The 21,158-nt window shown below is 50.0% G+C and overlaps 1 protein-coding gene across 1 annotated transcript in view; it reads left to right on the top strand.

Moving 5' to 3' along the window:
* Window positions 1-21,158, top strand: part of KIFC1 (kinesin family member C1) — a 48,566-nt gene that overhangs the window by 15,674 nt on the left and 11,734 nt on the right. The window contains exons 7-11 of the mRNA XM_074529824.1: window positions 5,270-5,398; window positions 6,944-7,060; window positions 14,125-14,301; window positions 14,376-14,543; window positions 20,487-20,625. Coding sequence (XP_074385925.1) covers window positions 5,270-5,398; window positions 6,944-7,060; window positions 14,125-14,301; window positions 14,376-14,543; window positions 20,487-20,625 — 730 coding nt within the window. The remainder of the gene's footprint in view (window positions 1-5,269; window positions 5,399-6,943; window positions 7,061-14,124; window positions 14,302-14,375; window positions 14,544-20,486; window positions 20,626-21,158) is intronic.

Raw genomic sequence — 21,158 nt, forward strand, 5'->3', positions numbered from 1 at the left:
GGAGACCCATGATTCCTGAGGGGGAAGTGACCGCCAGAACCAGGCCCCATGAGTGAATCCTGATTTTGGGGGGTTTTCCAAGGAAATATCCACATGATCTCTGTGAGGGGAGGCCCTCAGGACTGACTCTGAGGGCTGAATCCTGATTTTGTGGGGTTTTGTCAGGAAAACATCTGTGTGTTCTGTGTGAGGGGAGACCCCCGGGTGCTGAGGGGAGAGACCCCCAGAACCAGGCCCAATGAATAAATCACTCTTTTGGGGGGGGTTTCCAGGGGGATATCTGTGTGTTTTGTGTGAGGGGAGACACTGGAACTGTCCCTGATGGAGGAATCCCATTTTTGTGGAGTTTTGTTGGGGAAATACCTGCGTGAGGGGAGACCCCCTGTTCCTGAGAGGGAAGTGACACCCAGAAACAGGCCCAATGAATAAATCACTTTTTTGGGGGGTTTTCCAGGGGGATATCTGGGTTTTCTGTGTGAGGGGAGACACTGGAACTGTCCCTGAGGGCTGAATCCCATTTTTGTGGATTTTGTCAGGAAAATATCTGCATGTTCTGTGTGAGAGGAGACCCCCCGGTTCCTGAGGGGGAAGTGACCCCCAGAACCAGGCCCAATGACTGAATCCCAAATTTTTGGGATTTTCCTGGGGAATATCTGTGTGTTTTGTGTGAGGGGAGATGATGGGACTGCTCCCAAGGGTTGAATCCCATTTTTGTGGAGTTTTGTTGGGGAAATACCTGTGTGAGGGAAGACCCATGATTCCTGAGAGGGAAGTGACCGCCAGAACCAGGCCCAATGACTAAATCATGATTTTTGGGGGTTTTCAAGAGGAAGATCTGTGTGTTCTGTGTGAGGGGAGACCCCCAGGACTACTCCCAAGGGCTGAATCCTGATTTTGTGGGGTTTTGTCAGGGAAACGTCTGCGTGTTCTGTGTGAGGGCAGACCCGCGGTTCCTGAGGGCAGAGACCCCCAGGACCAGGCCCAATGCATAAATCACAATTTTTTTGGGGTTTTCCAGGGAAATAACTGTGTGTTCTGTGTGAGGGGAGACCTCCAGTTCCTGAGGGGAGTGACCCCCAGAACCAGGCCCAATGATTGAATCACGATTTTTTGGGATTTTCCTGGGGAATATCTGTGTTTTGTGTGAGGGGAGATGATGGGACTGCTCCTGAGGGCTGAATCCCATTTTGTGGAGTTTTGTTGGGGAAATACCTGTGTGAGGGGAGACCCATGATTCCTGAGAGAGAAGTGACCGCCAGAACCAGGCCCAATGACTAAATTTTTGGGGGGTTTTCCAGGGAAATATGTGTGTGTTCTGTGTGAGGGGAGACCCCCAGGACTACTCCCAAGGGCTGAATCCTGATTTTGTGGGGTTTTGTCAGGGAAACGTCTGCGTGTTCTGTGTGAGGGCAGACCCGCGGTTCCTGAGGGCAGAGACCCCCAGGACCAGGCCCAATGCATAAATCACAATTTTTTGGGATTTTCCTGGGGAATATCTGTGTGTTCTGTGTGAGGGGAGACCCCCTGTTCCTGAGGGGACAGACACCCAGAACCAGGCCCAATGAATAAATCACTTTTTTTTGGGGGGTTTTCCAGGGGAATATCTGTGTGTTTTGTGTGAGGGGAGACCCTAGGACTACTCCCAAGGGCTGAATCCTGATTTTGTGGGGTTTTGTCAGGGAAACGTCTGCGTGTTCTGTGTGAGGGCAGACCCGCGGTTCCTGAGGGGAGAGTGACCCCCAGGACCAGGCCCAATGCATAAATCACAAATTTTTGGGGGTTTCCAGGGGAATATCTGCATGTTCTGTGTGAGGGGAGACCCCTGGGTTCCTGAGGGGAGAGTGACCCCCAGAACCAGGCCCAATGACTGAATCCCAATTTTTTGGGATTTTTCTGGGGAATATCTGTGTGTTTTGTGTGAGGGGAGACCCCCCAGGACTGCTCCCAAGGGCTGAATCCTGATTTTGTGGGGTTTTTCAGGAAACATCTGTGTGTTCTGTGTGAGGGAACATCCCCAATTCCTGAGGGGGGAAGACCCCCAGGAATGGGCCCAATGACTAAATCACAATTTTTTGGGGTTTTCAAGAGGAATATCTGTGTGTTCTGTGTGAGGGAAGACCCACGGTTCCTGAGGGGAGAGACGCCCTGGACCAGGCTCAATGACTGAATCCTGATTTTTGGGGGCTTTTCCAGCAAAATATCTGTGTGTTCTGTGTGAGGGGAGACACTGGAACTGTCCCTGATGGAGGAATCCCATTTTTGTGGAGTTTTGTTGGGGAAATACCTGCGTGAGGGGAGACCCATGATTCCTGAGAGGGAAGTGACCCCCAGAACCAGGCCCCATGAGTGAATCCTGATTTTGGGGGGTTTTCCAAGGAAATATCCACATGATCTCTGTGAGGGGAGGCCCTCAGGACTGTCCCTGAGACCTGAATCCCAATTTTGTGGGGTTTTGTCAGGGAAACGTCTGTGTGTTCTGTGTGAGGGCAGACCCGCGGTTCCTGAGGGGAGAGACCCCCAGGACCAGGCCCAATGCATAAATCACATTTTTTTGGGGTTTTCCAGGGGAATATATGCATGTTCTGTGTGAGGGGAGACCCCTGGGTGCTGAGGGGAGAGACACCCAGAACCAGGCCCAATGAATAAATCACTTTTTTGGGGGGGTTTTCCAGGGGGATATCTGTGTGTTTTGTGTGAGGGGAGACACTGGAACTGTCCCTGATGGAGGAATCCCATTTTTGTGGAGTTTTGTTGGGGAAATACCTGCGTGAGGGGAGACCCCCTGTTCCTGAGAGGGAAGTGACCCCCAGAACCAGGCTCAATGACTAAATCATGATTTTTGGGGGTTTTCAAGAGGGAATATCTGTGTGTTCTGTGTGAGGGGAGACCCCCAGGACTACTCCCAAGGGCTGAATCCTGATTTTGTGGAGTTTTTCAGGAAATATCTGTGTGTTCTGTGTGAGGGGAGACCCCCGGTTCCTGAGGGGAGAGTGACCCCCAGAACCAGGCCCAATGACTGAATCCTGATTTTTTGGGATTTTCCAGGGAAATATCTGTGTGTTCTGTGTGAGGGGAGACACTGGAACTGTCCCTGAAGGCTGAATCCTGATTTTTGGGGGCTTTTCCAGGGAAATATCTGCATGTTCTGTGTGAGGCCAGACCCCTGGTTCCTGAGGGGAGAGACCCCCAGGACCAGGCCCAATGACTGAATCTCGATTTTTTTGGGTTTTCCAGGGCAGCATCCATGAATTCCGTGCCTCAATCCCATTTTTTGTTTTCCCAGGGGAGCCCCCATTAACCCCACCCCTCAATCCCGTTTATATTTGGATTTCCCAGGGTAGCATCGTGTTTATATTCATGTTTCCCAGGGGCACACCCACTAATCCCACCCTCAATCCCGTTTATGTTTCTGTTTTCCCATTAACCCCACTGCTCAATCCCATTTATATCCATTTATTTTTCCCTTCCCGGGGTAACATCCGTGTGTTCCACCCCTCAATCCCATTTATATCCATTTATTCTCCATTTATATCCATGTATTTCCCATTTATTCCCATTTTCCAGGGGAACAGCCGTGTGTTCCACCCCTCAATCCCATTTATATCAATTTATATCCATTTATATCTATTTATATCCATTTATTTCCCCTTTATTTCCCCTTTATTTCCCCTTTATTTCCCATTTATATCAATTTATTTCCCATTTATATCCCATTTATTTCCCATTTATTTCTCATTTATTTCCCATTTATTTCCATTTATACCCATTTATACCCGTTGATTCCCATTTATTTCCCATTTATACCCATTTATTTCCCATTTATTTCCATTTATTTCCCACATTCCAGGGCAACATCTGTGTGTTCCACCCCTCAATCCCATTTATATATTTCCCATTTATACCCATTTATTTCCCATTTATATCCATTTATCCCCATTTATTCCCATTCAAGGGGAACATCCATGTGTTCCACCCCTCAATCCCATTTATATCCATTGATTCCCATTGATCCCCATGTATCCCCATTGCCAGGGTAACATCCGTGTGTTCCACCCCTCAATCCCATTTATATCCATTTATACCCATTTCTATCCATTTATTTCCATTCCCAGGGGAACATCTGCGTGTTCCACCCCTCAATCCCATTGATTCCCATTGATCCCCATTGATCCCCATTGATCCCCATTGATCCCCATTGATCCCCATTGATCCCCATTGATCCCCATTTACCCCATTGATCCCCATTGATCCCCGTGTATCCCCATTGATCCCCTTTGATCCCCATTCATTTCCCTTACCCCAGGGTAACATCCGGGTGTTCCACCCCTCAATCCCATTGATCCCCATTGATCCCCATTGATCTCCATTGGTCCCCATTGATCCCCATGTCTCCCCTTATCCCAGGGTAACATCCGGGTGTTCCGCCCCTCAATCCCATTGATCCCCATTGATCCCCATTGATCCCCATTGATCCCTATTTACCCCATTGATCCCCATTCATTTCCCTTATTCCAGGGTAACATCCGTGTGTTCCACCCCTCAATCCCATTGATCCCCATTGATCCCCATTGATCCCCATGTATCCCCATTGATCCCCATGTATCCCCATTCCCAGGGTAACATCCGCGTGTTCTGCCCCTCAATCCCATTTATCCCCATGTATTTCCCATTGATCCCCATTGATCCCCGTGTATCCCCGTTGCCAGGGTAACATCCGTGTGTTCCACCCCTCAATCCCATTTATCCCCATTGATCCCCATTTATCCCCATTTATCCCCATTGATCTCCATTGATCCCCATTGATCCCCATTGATCCCCATGTATCCCCATATCCCAGGGTAACATCCGTGTGTTCCACCCCTCAATCCCATTGATCCCCATTGATCCCCATGTATTTCCCTTATCCCAGGGTAACATCCGCGTGTTCTGCCCCTCAATCCCATTTATATCCATTTACCCCATTGATCCCCATTGATCCCCATTGATCCCCATGTATCCCCATATCCCAGGGTAACATCCGCGTGTTCCACCCCTCAATCCCATTTATATCCATTTACCCCATTGATCCCCATGTATCCCCATTCCCAGGGTAACATCCGTGTGTTCCACCCCTCAATCCCATTGATCCCCATTGATCCCCATTGATCCCCATGTATCCCCATTGATCCCCATGTATCCCCATTTACCCCATTGATCCCCATTTATCCCCATTGATCCCCGTGTATCCCCATTGATCCCCATTGATCCCCATTCATTTCCCTTACCCCAGGGTAACATCCGGGTGTTCTGCCGGGTGCGGCCGCTGCTGCCCGAGGAGCGCGAGCGCCAGCGGGGGCTGCCCCACCTGCACTTCCCCCCGCAGGACCCGCGCGGGCTGGTGCTCACCCGGCCCGACGACGTGAGTGCCAAGGGGGGAAATGGGGGTTTTCCCCTCAAAAATGCTCTTTTTCTCGCTCAAAAATGGCTTTTTTCGCTCAAAAATTGCCCCTTTTCTTATCTCAAAAATGCCTTTTTTCCTCTCTCAAAAATGGCTTTTTCCTCTCTAAAATTTGGTTTTTTTCCTCTCTTAAAAATGACTTTTTTCTCTCTCAAAAATGGCCTTTTTCCCTCAAAAATGCCCTCTTTTTGTCTCTGAAACATGCCATCTTTTCCTCTCTAAAAATAGCTTTTTTCCTCTCTCAAAAATGGCTTTTTTCTTTCAAAAATTGCCCTTTTTTCTCTCTCAAAAATGGCTTTTCCTCTCTCAAAAATGGCTTTTTTCCTCTCTCAAAAATGTTTTTTTTCTCACTCAAAAATGCCCTTTTTCCTCTCTCAAAAATGGCTTTTTTATCTCTTAATAATGCCCCATTTTCTTTCTCAAAAATGCCTTCTTCCTCTCTAAAAAATGCCACTTTTTCTTTCTCAAAAATGGCTTTTTTCCCCTCAAAAATGGCTTTTTCCTCTCTCAAAAATGGTTTTTTTCACTCAAAAATGCCCCGTTTTCTTTCTCAAAAATGGCTTTTTTGTCTCTCAAAAATGCCCTTTTTCCTCTCTCAAAAATGGCTTTTTCCTGTCTAAAAATGGGTTTTTTTTCCTCTCTTAAAAATTACATTTTCCTCTCTCAAAAATGGCTTTTTCCTGTCTAAAAATGGGTTTTTTTTCCTCTCTTAAAAATTACATTTTCCTCTCTCAAAAATGGCTTTTTTCTCGCTCAAAAATGCCCCTTTTTGTCTCTCAAAAATGGCTTTTTCCTCTCTAAAAATGGGGTTTTTTCTTCTCTAAAAATGTTTTTTTTTTCTCTCTCAAAAATGGCTTTTTCCTCCCTAAAAATGGGGGGTTTTCCTCCCAAAAATGGCTTTTTCCCCCTCAAAAATGGCTTTTTTATCTCTCAAAAATGGCTTTTTCCTCTCTAAAAATGGGTTTTTTTCCTCTCTCAAAAATGGCTTTTCCTCTCCCAAAAATGGCCTTTTTTCCCCTCAAAAATCCCAATTTCCCAGAAATTCCTTTTCCCCTCCCCAAACCCCATTTTCCCCTCCCAACCCCCATTGTTTGGCCCCAAATCCCTTTTTTTGCCCCCAATCTCCTTTTCCTAAAAACCCCAAACTCCTTTCAAACCAAAATCCCTTTTTCCCTTTCACCTCAAAATTTTTCTGTTCAAATCCTTTTTCCCCCAAACCCCTTCCTCCCAAATTTATTCCATTTTTCCCCCAAACCCGACCTTTCCTCCTCATAAAAATTCAAATTTTTGGGGGCTGAAAAATCAGTGATTTTCCCCAAAAATGGAAAAAAAAACCCCAAAAAATCACATTTTTCCCTTCAAAAAAACCAATTTTTCCTCCCCAAACCCCATTTTCTCCTCCCAACCCCCATTGTTTTGTGCCCCAAATCCCTTTTTTTTGCCCTAATTTCCCATTTTTTGCCCGATTTCCCGTTTTTTTGCCCAAATTTCCCGTTTCCCGCCCAGTCGCAGGTGGGGCGCGAGCGGCGCGCGGAGCTGCGCTACGACTTCAGCTTCGACCGCGTCTTCCCGCCCGGCGCCTCCCAGCAGGACATCTTCCAGGAGATCCAGCTGCTCGTGCAGGTGGGGCACCCCAAAAATACCAAAAATATCCTAAAAAACCCCAAAAAACCCAAAATCCCACCTGGATTCTGAAATTCCCAAAATTCCACCCAAATCCGGCTCCATTTTCCCCAAATCCAACCCAGAGATCTTCCAGCAGATCCAGCTCCTGGTGCAGGTGAATGGCCCAAAAATACCAAAAATATCCCCAAAAATCTCCACATGGATCCAAAAAACCCCAAAATCCCACCTGGATCCCAAAATCCCACCCTAATCCGGCTTCATTTCCCCCAAATCCAACCCCAAATCCCTCCCAGAGATCTTCAGGGAGATCCAGCTGCTCGTGCAGGTGGGGCATCCCAAAAATACCAAAATATCCCAAAATATCCCAAAAAAACCCAAAATCCCACCTGGATCCTGAAATCCCCAAAATTCCACCCAAATCCGGCTCCATTTCCCACAAATCCAACCCCAAATCCTTCCCAGAGATCCTCCGGGAGATCCAGCTCCTCATGTAGGTGAATGGCCCAAAAATCCCAAAACACCCCAAAATTCCACCCAAATCCCAGCCCCAAATCTCAACAGGAGATGTTCAAGGAGATCCAGCTGCTCGTGCAGGTGAATGGCCCAAAATATCCCTAAATTCCCAAAATTCCACCCAAATCCCAACCTCAAATCCCAGCAGGACATCTTCCAGGAGATCCAGCTGCTCGTGCAGGTGAATGGCCCAAAATATCCCAAATATCCCAAAATATCCCAAAAATATCCCAAAAAAACCCAAAATCCCACCTGGATCCCGAAATCCCCAAAATCCCACCCAAATCCGGCTCCATTTCCCCCAAATCCCTCCCAGAGATCTTCAGGGAGATCCAGCTGCTGGTGCAGGTGAATGGCCCAAAATTACAAAAATATCCCAAAAATACCCCAAAAAAACCCAAAATCCCACCTGGATCCTGAAATCCCCAAAATTCCACCCAAATCCGGCTCCATTTCCCACAAATCCAACCCCAAAATTCCACCCAAATCCCAGCCCCAAATCCTTCCCAGAGATCATCAGGGAGATCCAGCTGCTCGTGCAGGTGAATGGCCCAAAATATCCCAAAATTCCCAAAATTCCACCCAAATCCCAACCTCAAATCCCAGCAGGACATCTTCGGGGAGATCCAGCTGCTCGTGCAGGTGGGGCACCCCAAAAATACCAAAATATCCCCAAAATATCCCAAAAATATCCAAAATCCCACCTGGATCCCAAAATCCCCAAAATCCCACCCAAATCTGGCTCCATTTCCCACAAATCCAACCCCAAATCCCACCCAGAGATCTTCGGGGAGATCCAGCTGCTCGTGCAGGTGAATGGCCCAAAATATCCCAAAATCCCACCTGGATCCCGAAATCCCCAAAATCCCGCCCAAATCCGGCTCCATTTCCCACAAATCCAACCCCAAATCCCACCCAGAGATCTTCAAGGAGATCCAGCTGCTGCTGCAGGTGGGAGCATCCAAAAAATACCAAAAAATCCCCAAAATTCCACCCAAATCCAACCCCAAATCCCAGCCAGAGATCTTCGGGGAGATCAAGCTCCTTCTCCAGGTGGGTGCATCCCAAAAATCCCAAAAATATCCCAAAAATATCCCAAAAAAACCCAAAATCCCGCCTGGATCCAAAATCCCCAAAATTCCACCCAAATCCGGCTCCATTTCCCACAAATCCCACCCAGAGATCCTCAAGGAGATCCAGCTCCTGGTGCAGGTGGGAACATGCCAAAAACCCCAAAAAATCCCAAATTTCCACCCAAATCCAGCCCCAAATCCCAGCCAGAGATCTTCGGGGAGATCCAGCTGCTCGTGCAGGTGAATGGCCCAAAATATCCCAAAATATCCCAAAAATATCCCAAAATCCCACCTGGATCTCAAAATCCCCAAAATTTTGCCCAAATCCGGCTCCATTTCCCACAAACCCACCCCAAATCCAACCCCAAATCCAACCCAGAGATCTTCGGGGAGATCCAGCTGCTCGTGCAGGTGAATGGCCCAAAATATCCCAAAATATCCCAAAAATATCCCCAAAAACCCCAAAATCCCACCTGGATCCCGAAATCCCCAAAATTCCGCCCAAATCCGGCTCCATTTCCCACAAATCCCTCCCAGAGATCTTCCAGGAGATCCAGCTGCTCGTGCAGGTGAATGGCCCAAAATATCCCTAAATATCCCAAAATATCCCAAAAAACCCCAAAATCCCACCTGGATCCTGAAATAGAAAAATTCCACCCAAATCCGGCTCCATTTCCCACAAATCCAACCCCAAAATTCCACCCAAATCCAACCCAGAGATCTTCGGGGAGATCCAGCTCCTAGTCCAGGTGAGAGCATCCCAAAAATCCCAAAATATCCCAAAAATCTGCACGTGGATCCCAAAAACCCCAAAATCCCACCCAGATCCTGAAATCCCCAAAATCCCGCCCAAATCCAGCTCCATTTCCCAGAAATCCAACCCCAAAATTCCACCCAAATCCAACCCAGAGATCTTCAGGGAGATCCAGCTCCTCATGCAGGTGGGGGCATCCCAAAAATGCCAAAATATCCTAAAAAACCCCAAAAAACCCAAAATCCCACCTGGATCCCAAAATCCCCAAAATTCCGCCCAAATCCGGCTCCATTTCCCCCAAATCCAACCCAGAGATCTTCAGGGAGATCCAGCTGCTCGTGCAGGTGGGTGTCGCAAAAATACCAAAAAATTCCCAATATCCAAAAAAATCCCACCCGGATCCCGAAATCCCCAAAATTCCACCCGAAATTCCGTCTCCATTCCCATCCAAACCCACCCCAAATCCAACCCCAAATCCCACCAAGAGACCTTCCGGGAGATCCAGCTCCTGGTGCAGGTGAATGTCCCAAAATTCCCCAAATTCCACCCAAATCCCAGCCCCAAATCCCACCCAGAGATCCTCAGGGAGATCCAGCTCCTCATGCAGGTGAGAGCATCCCAAAATTCCCAAAAAATCCCAAAATATCCCAAAAAATCTGCACATGGATCCCAAAAACCCCAAAATCCCACCTAGATCCTGAAATCCCCAAAATTCCACCCGAATCCGGCTCCATTCCCATCCAAACCCAACCCCAAATCCCACCTGGAGCCTCCCAGCAGGATCTTCAGGGAGATCCATTCCCAAATCCCCCTGATTGTTCCCAAATACAACAAAAATCCCAAATCCCTCTGAGCATTCCCAAATCCCCCTGAGTGTTCCCAAATCCCCCTGAGTGTTCCCAAATCCCCCTGAGTGTTCCCAATCCCCCTGAATTCCCAAATCCCTCTTGAGTGATCCCAAATTCCCTGAATTCCCAAATTCCCATTCCCAGCCCTGGCTGGGTCACTGCTCCCCCTGCCCATTCCCAAATCCCCTGATTGTTCCCAAATCCCTCTGAACCATTCCCGAACCCCCTGAATTCCTGAATTCCCAAACCCCCCTGCCCATCCCAAAGCCCTGAATTCCCAAATTCCCGCTCCCAGCCGGCCCTGGGTGGGTCACTGTTCCCTCTGAACCATTCCCAAGCCCCTCCTGCTCATCCCAAACCCCCTGAATTCTGGAATTTTCTCTCCCAGTCGGCCCTGGACGGGTCAATGTCCTGTCTGAATGATCCCAAACCCCTCTGACCATTCCCAAACTCCCCTGAGTGATCCCAAACCCTGAATCCTGAATTCCCAAACCCCTCTGAGCGTTCCCAAATTCCCTAAATTGCTGAATTCCCATTCCCAGTTGGTCCACCCAGTTGGATGGGTCACTGTTCCCTCTGAACCATTCTCAAACCCCTCTGAATTCTGGAATTTTCTCTCCCAGTCGGCGCTGGATGGGTCAATGTTCCCTCTGAGCGTTCCCAAACCCCCCGACCATTCCCAAATCCCTTTCCCCATTTCCAATGCCCAGAATTCCCGTTCCCAGTTGGTCCTGGATGGGTCAATGTTCCCTCTGACCATTCCCAAACCCCTCTGAGAGATCCCAAACCCTCCTGAATTCCGGAATTTTCGCTCCCAGTTGGTGCTGGACGGGTCAATGTCCTCTCTGACCATTCCCAAACCCCTCCTGCTCATCCCAACCCCTCTGAATTCTGGAATTTTCTCTCCCAGTCAGCCCTGGGTGGGTCACTGTTCCCTCTGACCATTCCCAAACCCCTCTGAGCGATCCCAAATTCCCTAAATTTCTGAATTTCCATTCCCAGCTGGCCCTGGATGGGTCAATGTTCCCTCTGACCATTCCCAAACCCCTCTGAGAGATCCCAAACCCTTCCTGACCATCTCAAACACCCAGAATTCCCAAATTCCCGTTCCCAGTTAGCCCTGGATGGGTCACTGTTCCCTCTGAGTGTTCCCAAATCCCTCTGAGTGATCCCAAACCCTCTGACCATTCCCAATCCCCTCTGACCATTCCAAACCCTCTGAATTCCGGAATTTTCTCTGGCAGGGTCAGTGTTCCCTCTGAACCATTCCCAAACCCCTCTGGCTGTTCCCAAACCCCCTGAATTCCTGTTTCCAGCTGGTCCTGGATGGGTCACTGTTCCTTTTACCCATCCCAAACCTGCCTGAATTCTGGAATTCCCAAACCCATCCTGCCCATCCCAAACCCCTCTGAGTGATCCCAAATCCCTCTGAGTGTTCCCAAAGCCCTCCTTCTCATCCCAAACCCCCTAAATTCTGGAATTTTCCCTCCCAGTCAGCCCTGGATGGGTCAATGTCCTGTCTGAGCGTTCCCAAACCCCTCTGACCATTCCCAAACCCCCTAAATTGTGGAATTTTCTCTCCCAGTCCGCCCTGGGTGGGTCAATGTCCCCTCTGACCATTCCCAAACCCCTCTGAGAGATCCCAAACCCTCCTGAATTCTGGAATTTTCACTCCCAGTCGGTGCTGGACGGGTCAATGTCCTCTCTGACCATTCCCAAACCCCTCTGAGCGTTCCCAAACCCCCCTGAATTCTGGAATTTTCTCTCCCAATCGGCCCTGGGTGGGTCAATGTCCTGTCTGAATGATCCCAAACCCCTCTGACCATTCCCAACCCCCTCTAAATTCTGGAATTTTCTTTCCCAGTCAGCCCTGGATGGGTCAATGTCCTGTCTGACCATTCCCAAACCCCTCTGACCATTCCCAAACACCTCTGAATTCTGGAATTTTCCCTCCCAGTCAGCCCTGGATGGGTCACTGTCCTCTCTGAGTGATCTCAAACCCGGAATCCTGAATTCCCAAACCCCCCTGAGCGTTCCCAAACCCCTCCTGCTCATCCCAACCCCCCCTAAATTATGGAATTTTCCCTCCCAGTCAGCCCTGCATGGGTCAATGTCCTGTCTGAGTGATCCCAAACCCCTCTGACCATTCCCAAACCCCCCTAAATTCTGGAATTTTCCCTCCCAGTCGGCCCTGGGTGGGTCAATGTCCCCTCTGAGCGTTCCCAAACCCCTCTGAGTGATCCCAAACCCCCCTAAATTCTGGAATTTTCCCTCCCAGTGGGCCCTGGGTGGGTCACTGTTCCCTCTGACCATTCCCAAACCCCTCTGAACCATTTCCAAACCCCTCCTGCTCATCTCAAATCCTTCTGAATTCTGGAATTCTGTTTCCCAATCGGCCCTGGATTGGTCAATGTTCCCTCTGAGCATTCCCAAACCCCTCCTGCTCATCCCAACCCCCCCTAAATTCTGGAATTTTCCCTCCCAGCCAGCCCTGGATGAGTCAATGTCCCCTCTGAGCGATGCCAAACCCCTCTGACCATTCCCAAACCCCGCTAGATTCTGGAATTTTCTTTCCCAGTCAGCCCTGGATGGGTCAATGTCCCCTCTGACCATTCCCAAATCCCTCTGACCATTCCCAAACCCCTCTGAGTGTTCTCAAATTCCCTAAATTGCTGAATTCCCATTCCCAGTTGGTCCTGGATGGGTCAATGTCCCCTCTGACCATTCCCAAATCCCTCTGACCATTCCCAAATCCCTTGAATTCTGGAATTCCCTTTCCCAGTCAGCCCTGGATGGGTCAATGTCCCCTCTGACCATTCCCAAATCCCTCTGACCATTCCCAAACCCCTCTGAGTGTTCCCAAATTCCCTAAATTGCTGAATTCCCATTCCCAGTTGGTCCTGGATGGGTCAATGTCCCCTCTGACCATTCCCAAATCCCTCTGACCATTCCCAAACCCCTCTGAGTGTTCCCAAATTCCCTAAATTGCTGAATTCCCATTCCCAGTTGGTCCTGGATGGGTCAATGTCCTGTCTGAGCGATCCCAAACCCCTCTGTCCATTCCCACGCCTCTCCTGCTCATCCCAAACCCTCCTAAATTCTGGAATTCTCTTTCCCAGTCGGCCCTGGGTGGGTCGATGTTCTCTCTGACCATTCCCAAACCCCTCTGACCATTCCCAACCCCCCCCTAAATTCTGGAATTTTCCCTCCCAGTCAGCCCTGGATGGGTCAATGTCCTGTCTGAGCGATCCCAAACCCCTCTGACCATTCCCAAACCCCCTAAATTCCGGAATTTCCTCTCCCAGTCGGCGCTGGACGGGTACCCGGTGTGCATCTTCGCCTACGGGCAGACGGGCAGCGGCAAAACCTTCACCATGGAGGGCCCTGCGCCCCCGGGCAGCCCCGAGTCCCGGGGGATGATCCCTGGGAATGAATGGGCTGGGAGTTCCCAAAGCCGGAATGCTGAATTCCCAAACCCCTCTGAGAGATCCCAAACCCCTCTGAGAGATCCCAAACCCCTCTGAGAGATCCCAAACCTGGAATCCTGAATTCCCAAACCCCTCTGAGAGATCCCAAATCCCCCTGAGTGATCCCAAACCCTGAATCCTGAATTCCCAAACCCCCCTGAGAGATCCCAAACCCTGAATCCTGAATTCCCAAACCCCTCTGAGCGTTCCCAAACCCCTCTGAGAGTTCCCAAACCCCTCTGAGCGTTCCCAAACCCCTCTGAGTGATCCCAAACCCTGAATCCTGAATTCCCAAACCCCTCTGAGTGATCCCAAATCCCCCTGAGTGATCCCAAACCCCTCCTGCTCATCCCAAACCCCTCGGAGAGATCCCAAACCCCCCTGAATCCCGGATTTTCCCCGCCAGTCGGCGCTGGACGGGTACCCGGTGTGCATCTTCGCCTACGGGCAGACGGGCAGCGGCAAAACCTTCACCATGGAGGGCCCTGCGCCCCCGGGCAGCCCCGAGTCCCGGGGGATGATCCCGCGGGCCGTGCGCCACCTCTTCCACGGCGCCCAGGACCTGGCGGGCAAGGGCTGGCAGGTACCCACCCTCCCTGGCACCCCCAGACCCCCGGGCGGGCACAGCGGGCACGGCGGGCACGGCCCCGCCCTCAGTACGGCTTCTCGGCCAGCTTCCTGGAGATCTACAACGAGGGCCTGCGCGACCTGCTGCTGGCCAAGGGCGAGCGCGGCTCCGAGCTGGAGATCCGGCGGCTGGCGCCCGACAGCGACCAGCTGCACGTGCCCAACCTCACCTGGGTGCCCGTGGAGAGCGAGGAGCAGGTGAGGGACTGGGAATGATGGGTAATGTGGGGCTGCAGTGCCCAACCTCACCTGGGTGCCCGTGCAGAGCGAGGAGCAGGTGAGAGACTGGGAATGATGGGGGGAATGTGGGGCTGCACGTGCCCAACCTGACCTGGGTACCTGTGGGGAGCAAGGAGCAGGTGGGCATCCAGGGTTGGGGGGGTTTAATGGGAATTTAGGGGGTTTTCTGTGAAAATTTGGGGATTTTTGGTGAATTTTTGGGGGGTTTTATGTGGAAATTGGGGCATTCTGCGTGGGCAATGTGCAGTGGTTGGGCTGCAGTGCCCAACCTCACCTGGGTGCCCGTGCAGAGCGAGGAGCAGGTGGGCATCCCAAATTTGGGGGGTTTTATAGGGAAATTTGGGGATTTTAGGGGAAAATTTGGGGGTTTTAGGATGAAAATTGGGGATTCTTTGTGGTTTCCTCATGTGGAGCTGCAGTGCCCAACCTGACCTGGGTGCCCGTGGAGAGCGAGGAGCAGGTGAGGGAAATGGGGAAATATGGGTAATGTGGAGCTGCAGTGCCCAACCTCACCTGGGTACCTGTGGAGAGTGAGGAGCAGGTGGGCATCCAGAATTTAGGCGGTTTTATGTGAAAATTTGGGGATTTTAGGGGGAAATTTGGGAGTTTTAAGGGGAAATTTGGGGAATTTAGGTGGAAATTTGGGGATTCTTTGTGGTTTCCTCATGTGGGGCTGCAGTGCCCAACCTGACCTGGGTGCCCGTGGGGAGCGAGGAGCAGGTGGGCATCCCAGATTTGGGGGGTTTAATGGGGAATTTGGGGAATTTAGGTGGAAATTTGGGGACTTCAGAGGGGTTTTAGGTGACATTTTTGGGGGTTTTAGGTGGAAATTTGGGAAATTTAGGGGGAAATTTGGGGAATTTATGTGGAAATTTGGGGGTTCTGAGTGGGTATTGTGGGGCTGCAGTGCCCAACCTCACCTGGGTGCCTGTGGAGAGTGAGGAGCAGGTGGGCATCCAGAATTTAGGGGGTTTATAGGGAAATTTGGGGGTTTTAGGTGGAAATTTGGGGGTTTTAGGGTGAAAATTGGGGATTCTTTGTGGTTTCCTCATGTGGAGCTGCACGTGCCCAACCTCACCTGGGTGCCTGTGGAGAGCCAGGAGCAGGTGGGCATCCAGGGTTTGGGGGGGTTAATGGGAAATGTGGGGATTCTAGGGGAAAATTTGGGAGTTTTAGGGTGAAAATTGGGGATTCTTTGTGGTTTCCTCATGTGGGGCTGCAGTGCCCAACCTGACCTGGGTGCCCGTGCAGAGCGAGGAGCAGGTGGGCATCCCAGATTTGGGGAGTTTAATGGGGAATTTAGGTGGAAATTTGGGGATTTTTGGTGAATGTTTTGGGGGTTTTATGTGGAAATTGGGGCATTCTGAATGGGTAATGTGGAGCTGCACGTGCCCAACCTTACCTGGGTACCCGTGGAGAGCGAGGAGCAGGTGAGGGAAATGGGGAAATATGGGTAATGTGGGGCTGCACGTGCCCAACCTCACCTGGGTACCTGTGCAGAGCGAGGAGCAGGTGGGCATCCAGGGTTGGGGGGTTTAATGGGGAATTTGGGAATTTTAGGGGGAAATTTGGGGAATTTAGGTGGAAATTGGAGCATTCTGAGTGGCAAATGTGGAGCTGCACATGCCCAACCTGACCTGGGTGCCCGTGCAGAGCGAGGAGCAGGTGGGCATCCCAAATTTGGGGGGTTTTATAGAGAAATTTGGGGATTTTAGGGGAAAATTTGGGGGTTTTAGGATGAAAATTGGGGATTCTTTGTGGTTTCCTCATGTGGGGCTGCAGTGCCCAACCTGACCTGGGTGCCCGTGGAGAGCGAGGAGCAGGTGGGCATCCCAGATTTGGGGGGTTTATAGAGAAATTTGGGGCTTTTAGGGGGAAATTTGGGAGTTTTAGGTGGAAATTTGGGGGTTTAATGGATAATTTGGGAGTTTTATGTGGAAATTTGGGGGTTCTGAATGGGCAGTGTGGGGCTGCAGTGCCCAGCCTGACCTGGGTACCTGTGGAGAGCGAGGAGCAGGTGAGGGAAATTGTAAAATATGGGGAATGTGGGGCTGAGTGCCCAACCTGACCTGGGTGCCCGTGCAGAGCGAGGAGCAGGTGAGGGACTGGGAATTGGAGGGTTTTAAACGTAAATTGGGGGTTTTATGGGGAAATTTGGGGAATTTAGGGGGAAATTTGGGGGTTTTAGGGAGAAATTTGGGGACTTCAGAGGGATTTTAGGTGAAATTTTTTGGGATTTTAGGTGGAAATTTGGGGATTTTAGGTGGAAATTTGAGGGTTTTATGTGGAAATTTGGGGGTTCTGAGTGGGCAGTGTGGAGCTGCAGTGCCCAACCTCACCTGGGTGCCCGTGGAGAGCGAGGAGCAGGTGAGGGAAATTGTAAAATATGGTTATTGTGGGGCTGCACGTGCCCAACCTGACCTGGGTGCCCGTGCAGAGCGAGGAGCAGGTGGGCATCCCAGATTTGGGGGGTTTAATGGGGAATTTGGGGATTTTAGGTGGAAATTTGGGGATTTTAGGGGGAAATTTGGGGGTTTTAGGTGGAAATTTGCTGATTTTAGGTGGAAATTTGGGGATTTTAGGTGGAAATTTGAGGGTTTTATTTGGGAATTTGGGGGTACTGAGTGGGCAATGTGGGGCTGCACATGCCCAACCTGACCTGGGTGCCCGTGCAGAGCGAGGAGCAGGTGGGCATCCCAGATTTGGGGGGGTTAATGGGGATTTTGGGGGTTTTAGGTGGAAATTTGGGGATTTTAGGTGAAAATTTGGTGATTTTAGGTGGAAATTTGAGGGTTTTATTTGGGAATTTGGGGGTTCTGAGTGGGCAATGTGGGGCTGCAGTGCCCAACCTCACCTGGGTGCCCGTGCAGAGCGAGGAGCAGATGGGCATCCCAAATCTGGGGGGTTTTAGGTGGAAATTCGGTGATTTTTGGTGAATTTTTTTGGGGTTTTATGTGGAAATTGGGGGTTCTGAGTGGGCAATGTGGAGCTGCAGTGCCCAACCTGACCTGGGTGCCCGTGGAGAGCGAGGAGCAGGTGGGCATCCAGAATTTAGGGGCTTTATAGAGAAATTTGGGCATTTTAGGGGGAAATTTGGGGGTTTTAGGGAGAAATATGGGGATTTTAGGGGGAAATTTGGGGACTTCAGAGGGGTTTTAGGTGGAAATTTGGGCAATTTAGATGGAAATTGGAGCATTCTGAGTGGGCAATGTGGGGCTGCAGTGCCCAACCTCACCTGGGTACCCGTGGAGAGCGAGGAGCAGGTGGGCATCCAAGATTCTGGGGCTTTTAGATGGAAATTTGGGGATTTTAGGGAGAAATAAGGGGATTTTAGAGGGAAATTTGGGCATTCCTAGTGGGGAGTTTGGGGCTGCAGTGCCCAACCTGACCTGGGTGCCCGTGGAGAGCGAGGAGCAGGTGGGCATCCCAGATTTGGGGGGGTTAATGGGAAATGTGGGGATTCTAGGGGAAAATTTGGGAGTTTTAGGGTGAAAATTGGGGATTCTTTGTGGTTTCCTCATGTGGGGCTGCAGTGCCCAACCTGACCTGGGTGCCCGTGGAGAGCGAGGAGCAGGTGGGCATCTCAAATTTGGGGGCTTTATAGAGAAATTTGGGGATTTTAGGTGGAAATTTGGGGATTTTTGGTGAATTTTTTGGGGGTTTTATGTGGAAATTGGGGCATTCTGAATGGGTAATGTGGAGCTGCACGTGCCCAACCTCACCTGGGTGCCCGTGCAGAGCGAGGAGCAGGTGGGCATCCAGAATTTGGGGGGTTTATAGAGAAATTTGGGGGTTTTAGGGGAAAATTTGGGGATTTTATGTGGAAATTTGGGGGTTCTGAGTGGGTATTGTGGGGCTGCAGTGCCCAACCTGACCTGGGTGCCTGTGGAGAGCGAGGAGCAGGTGGGCATCCAGGATTCTGGGGCTTTTAGGTGGAAATTTGGGTGTTTTAGGTGGAAATTTGGGGGTTTTAGGAAGAAATATGGGGATTTTAGGGGGAAATTTGGGGATTTCAGAGGGATTTTAGGTGAAATTTTTGGGGGTTTTAGCAGGAAATTCGGTGATTTTAGGGGGAAATTTGGTGATTTTAGGGGGAAATTCGGTGATTTTAGGGAGAAGTTTGGGGGTTTTAGGAGGAAATTCGGTGATTTTAGGGAGAAGTTTGGGGGTTTTAGGAGGAAATTCGGTGATTTTAGGGGGAAATTTGGTGATTTTAGGGAGAAGTTTGGGGGTTTTAGGTGGAAATTTGGGAATTCAGGGTCAGTTTTGGATTCATTTTCCCAGAACTTTTGCATTTCTGGGCCCCTTGTGTTGCTTTATTTACAACTCCAAGGGATAATTTCAGTTTTTAACCCATTTTTCCTTCATTTCTCTCTGGTTTTTCCCCGATTTTTCCCCTTTTCCCCCCAAATTGTCCCCATCCCCATTTTCTCCATTTCCCCCCGATTTTTCCCAATTCCCCCGCCATTGTTCCCCTCCCCACGTCCCCATCTGTGGTTTTCCCTTCGCCCCCCAATTTTCCCCTTTCCTCCCCGATTTTTCCCTTTCTCCCCCATTTTTCCTCCTGATTTTTCCCCTTTTCCCCCCATTTTTCCTTTTCCCCCCTGTTATTTCCCCCTTTTTTCCCCCCTGTATTTTCCCCTCGTTTTTTCCCCATTTCCCCCCCATGTTTTCCCTTGTTTTTCCCCATTTTTCCTCCATTTTCCCTCTTTTTCCTCATTTTTTCACCTTTTTCCCCCTTGTTTTTCCCCCTTTTTCCCCCTTGTTTTTTCTCCATTTCTCTCTGTTTTTCCTCGTTTTTTTGCCTATTTCCCTCCCATTTTTTCCTGTTTTTTCCTTGTTTTTCCTCCATTTCTCCCTGTTTTTCCTCATTTTTTCACCTTTTTCCCCCTTGTTTCCCCCCCTTTTTTCCCCTGTTTTTCCCCATTTCCCTCCATGTTTTTCCTCATTTTTTCCTCCCGTTTTTCCCCTATTTCCCCCCATGTTTTTCCCCGTTTTTTCCCATGTTTTTCCCCCTGTTTTTCCCTGTTTTTTTCACATATTTTTCCCCGTTTTTCCCCATTTCTCCCCATGTTTTTCCCCCCGTTTTCCCCATTTCCCTCCATGTTTTTCCTCATTTTTTCCTCCCGTTTTTCCCCCCGTTTTTCCTCATTTCCCCCCATGTTTTTCCCCATTTCCCTCCATGTTTTTCCCCATTTCCCCCCATGTTTTTCCCCATTTCCCTCCATGTTTTTCCTCATTTCCCTCCATGTTTTTCCCCATTTCCCTCCATGTTTTTCCCCATTTCCCTCCATGTTTTTCCCCATTTTCCCCCATGTTTTTCCCCCATTTCCCCCCGGTTTTCCCTGTTTTTTCACATGTTTTTCCCTATTTCCCCCCATGTTTTTCTCTGTTTTTCCTGCATGGTTTTCTCTGTTTTTTCACATGTTTTCCCCCCATGTTTTTCCCTGTTTTTCACGTTTTTCCCCCTTGTTTTTCCCCATGTTTTTCGCCCCGTTTTCCCCATTTCCCCTATGTTTTTCCTCTTTTTTTCCTCCCATTTTTCCCCATTTTTCCCCCATTCCCCCCCCCGTTTTCCCCCCATTTTCCCCATGTTTTCCCCCATGTCTTTCCCCGTTTTTCCCCATTTCCCCCTATGTTTTTCCTCATTTTTTCCTCCCGTTTTTCCCCATGTTTTTCCTCCCGTTTCCCCCCATGTTTTTCCCCATTTCCCCCCATTTTTCCCCGTTTTCCCCCATTTCCTCCCATGTTTTTCCTCATTTTTCCTCCCGTTTTTCCCCATGTTTTTCCCCCATTTCTCCCCATGTTTTTCCCTGTTTTTCCCCCCATTTTTCCCCATTTCCCCCATGTTTTCCCCCCATGTTTCCCCCCTGTTTTCCCCCCATTTTTCCCGTTTCCCAGGTGCTGGAGCTGCTGCTGCGGGCGGGCTCCCAGCGCTCGGTGGCGCGCACGGGGCTCAATGAGCGCTCGTCGCGCTCGCACTCGGTGTTCCAGCTGCGCATCCAGGGCCACCACGCTGCCCGCGACCTGCGCTGCACCTGTGAGGGGCACAGAATATCCCACAATATCCCTGAGGATCCCTAAATATCCCAGAATTCCTGAAATTCCCCTGGAATTCCTGAATTTCCCAGCTTTATCCCCAATTTCCCAGCTTTTACCCCATTTTTCCCAACCCGCGACCTGCGCTGCAACTGTGAGGGACAGAAAATATCCCACAATATCCCTGAGGATCCCTAAATATCCTAAAATATCCTGGAATTCCCGAAATTCCCCCGGAATCCCTGAATTTCCCAGCTTTCCCCCCACTTTTCCAGCTCCAATCCCCATTTGCCCCTCATTTCTCCCAGCCCGCAACCTGCGCTGCAACTGTGAGGGCTCAGAGTATCCCACAATATCCCTGAGGATCCCACAATATCCCTGAGTATCCCTAAATATCCTGGGATTCCTGAAATCCCCCCGGAATCCCTGAATTTCCCAGCTTTCCCCCCGTTTTCCCAGCTTTTACTCCATTTTTCCTGACCCGCGACCTGCGCTGCAACTGTGAGGGGCTCACACAAAATATCCCTAAATATC

The sequence above is a fragment of the Zonotrichia albicollis genome, chromosome 31 (genome assembly GCF_047830755.1).
Source record: "Zonotrichia albicollis isolate bZonAlb1 chromosome 31, bZonAlb1.hap1, whole genome shotgun sequence".
Taxonomy (NCBI): Eukaryota; Metazoa; Chordata; class Aves; order Passeriformes; family Passerellidae; genus Zonotrichia; species Zonotrichia albicollis.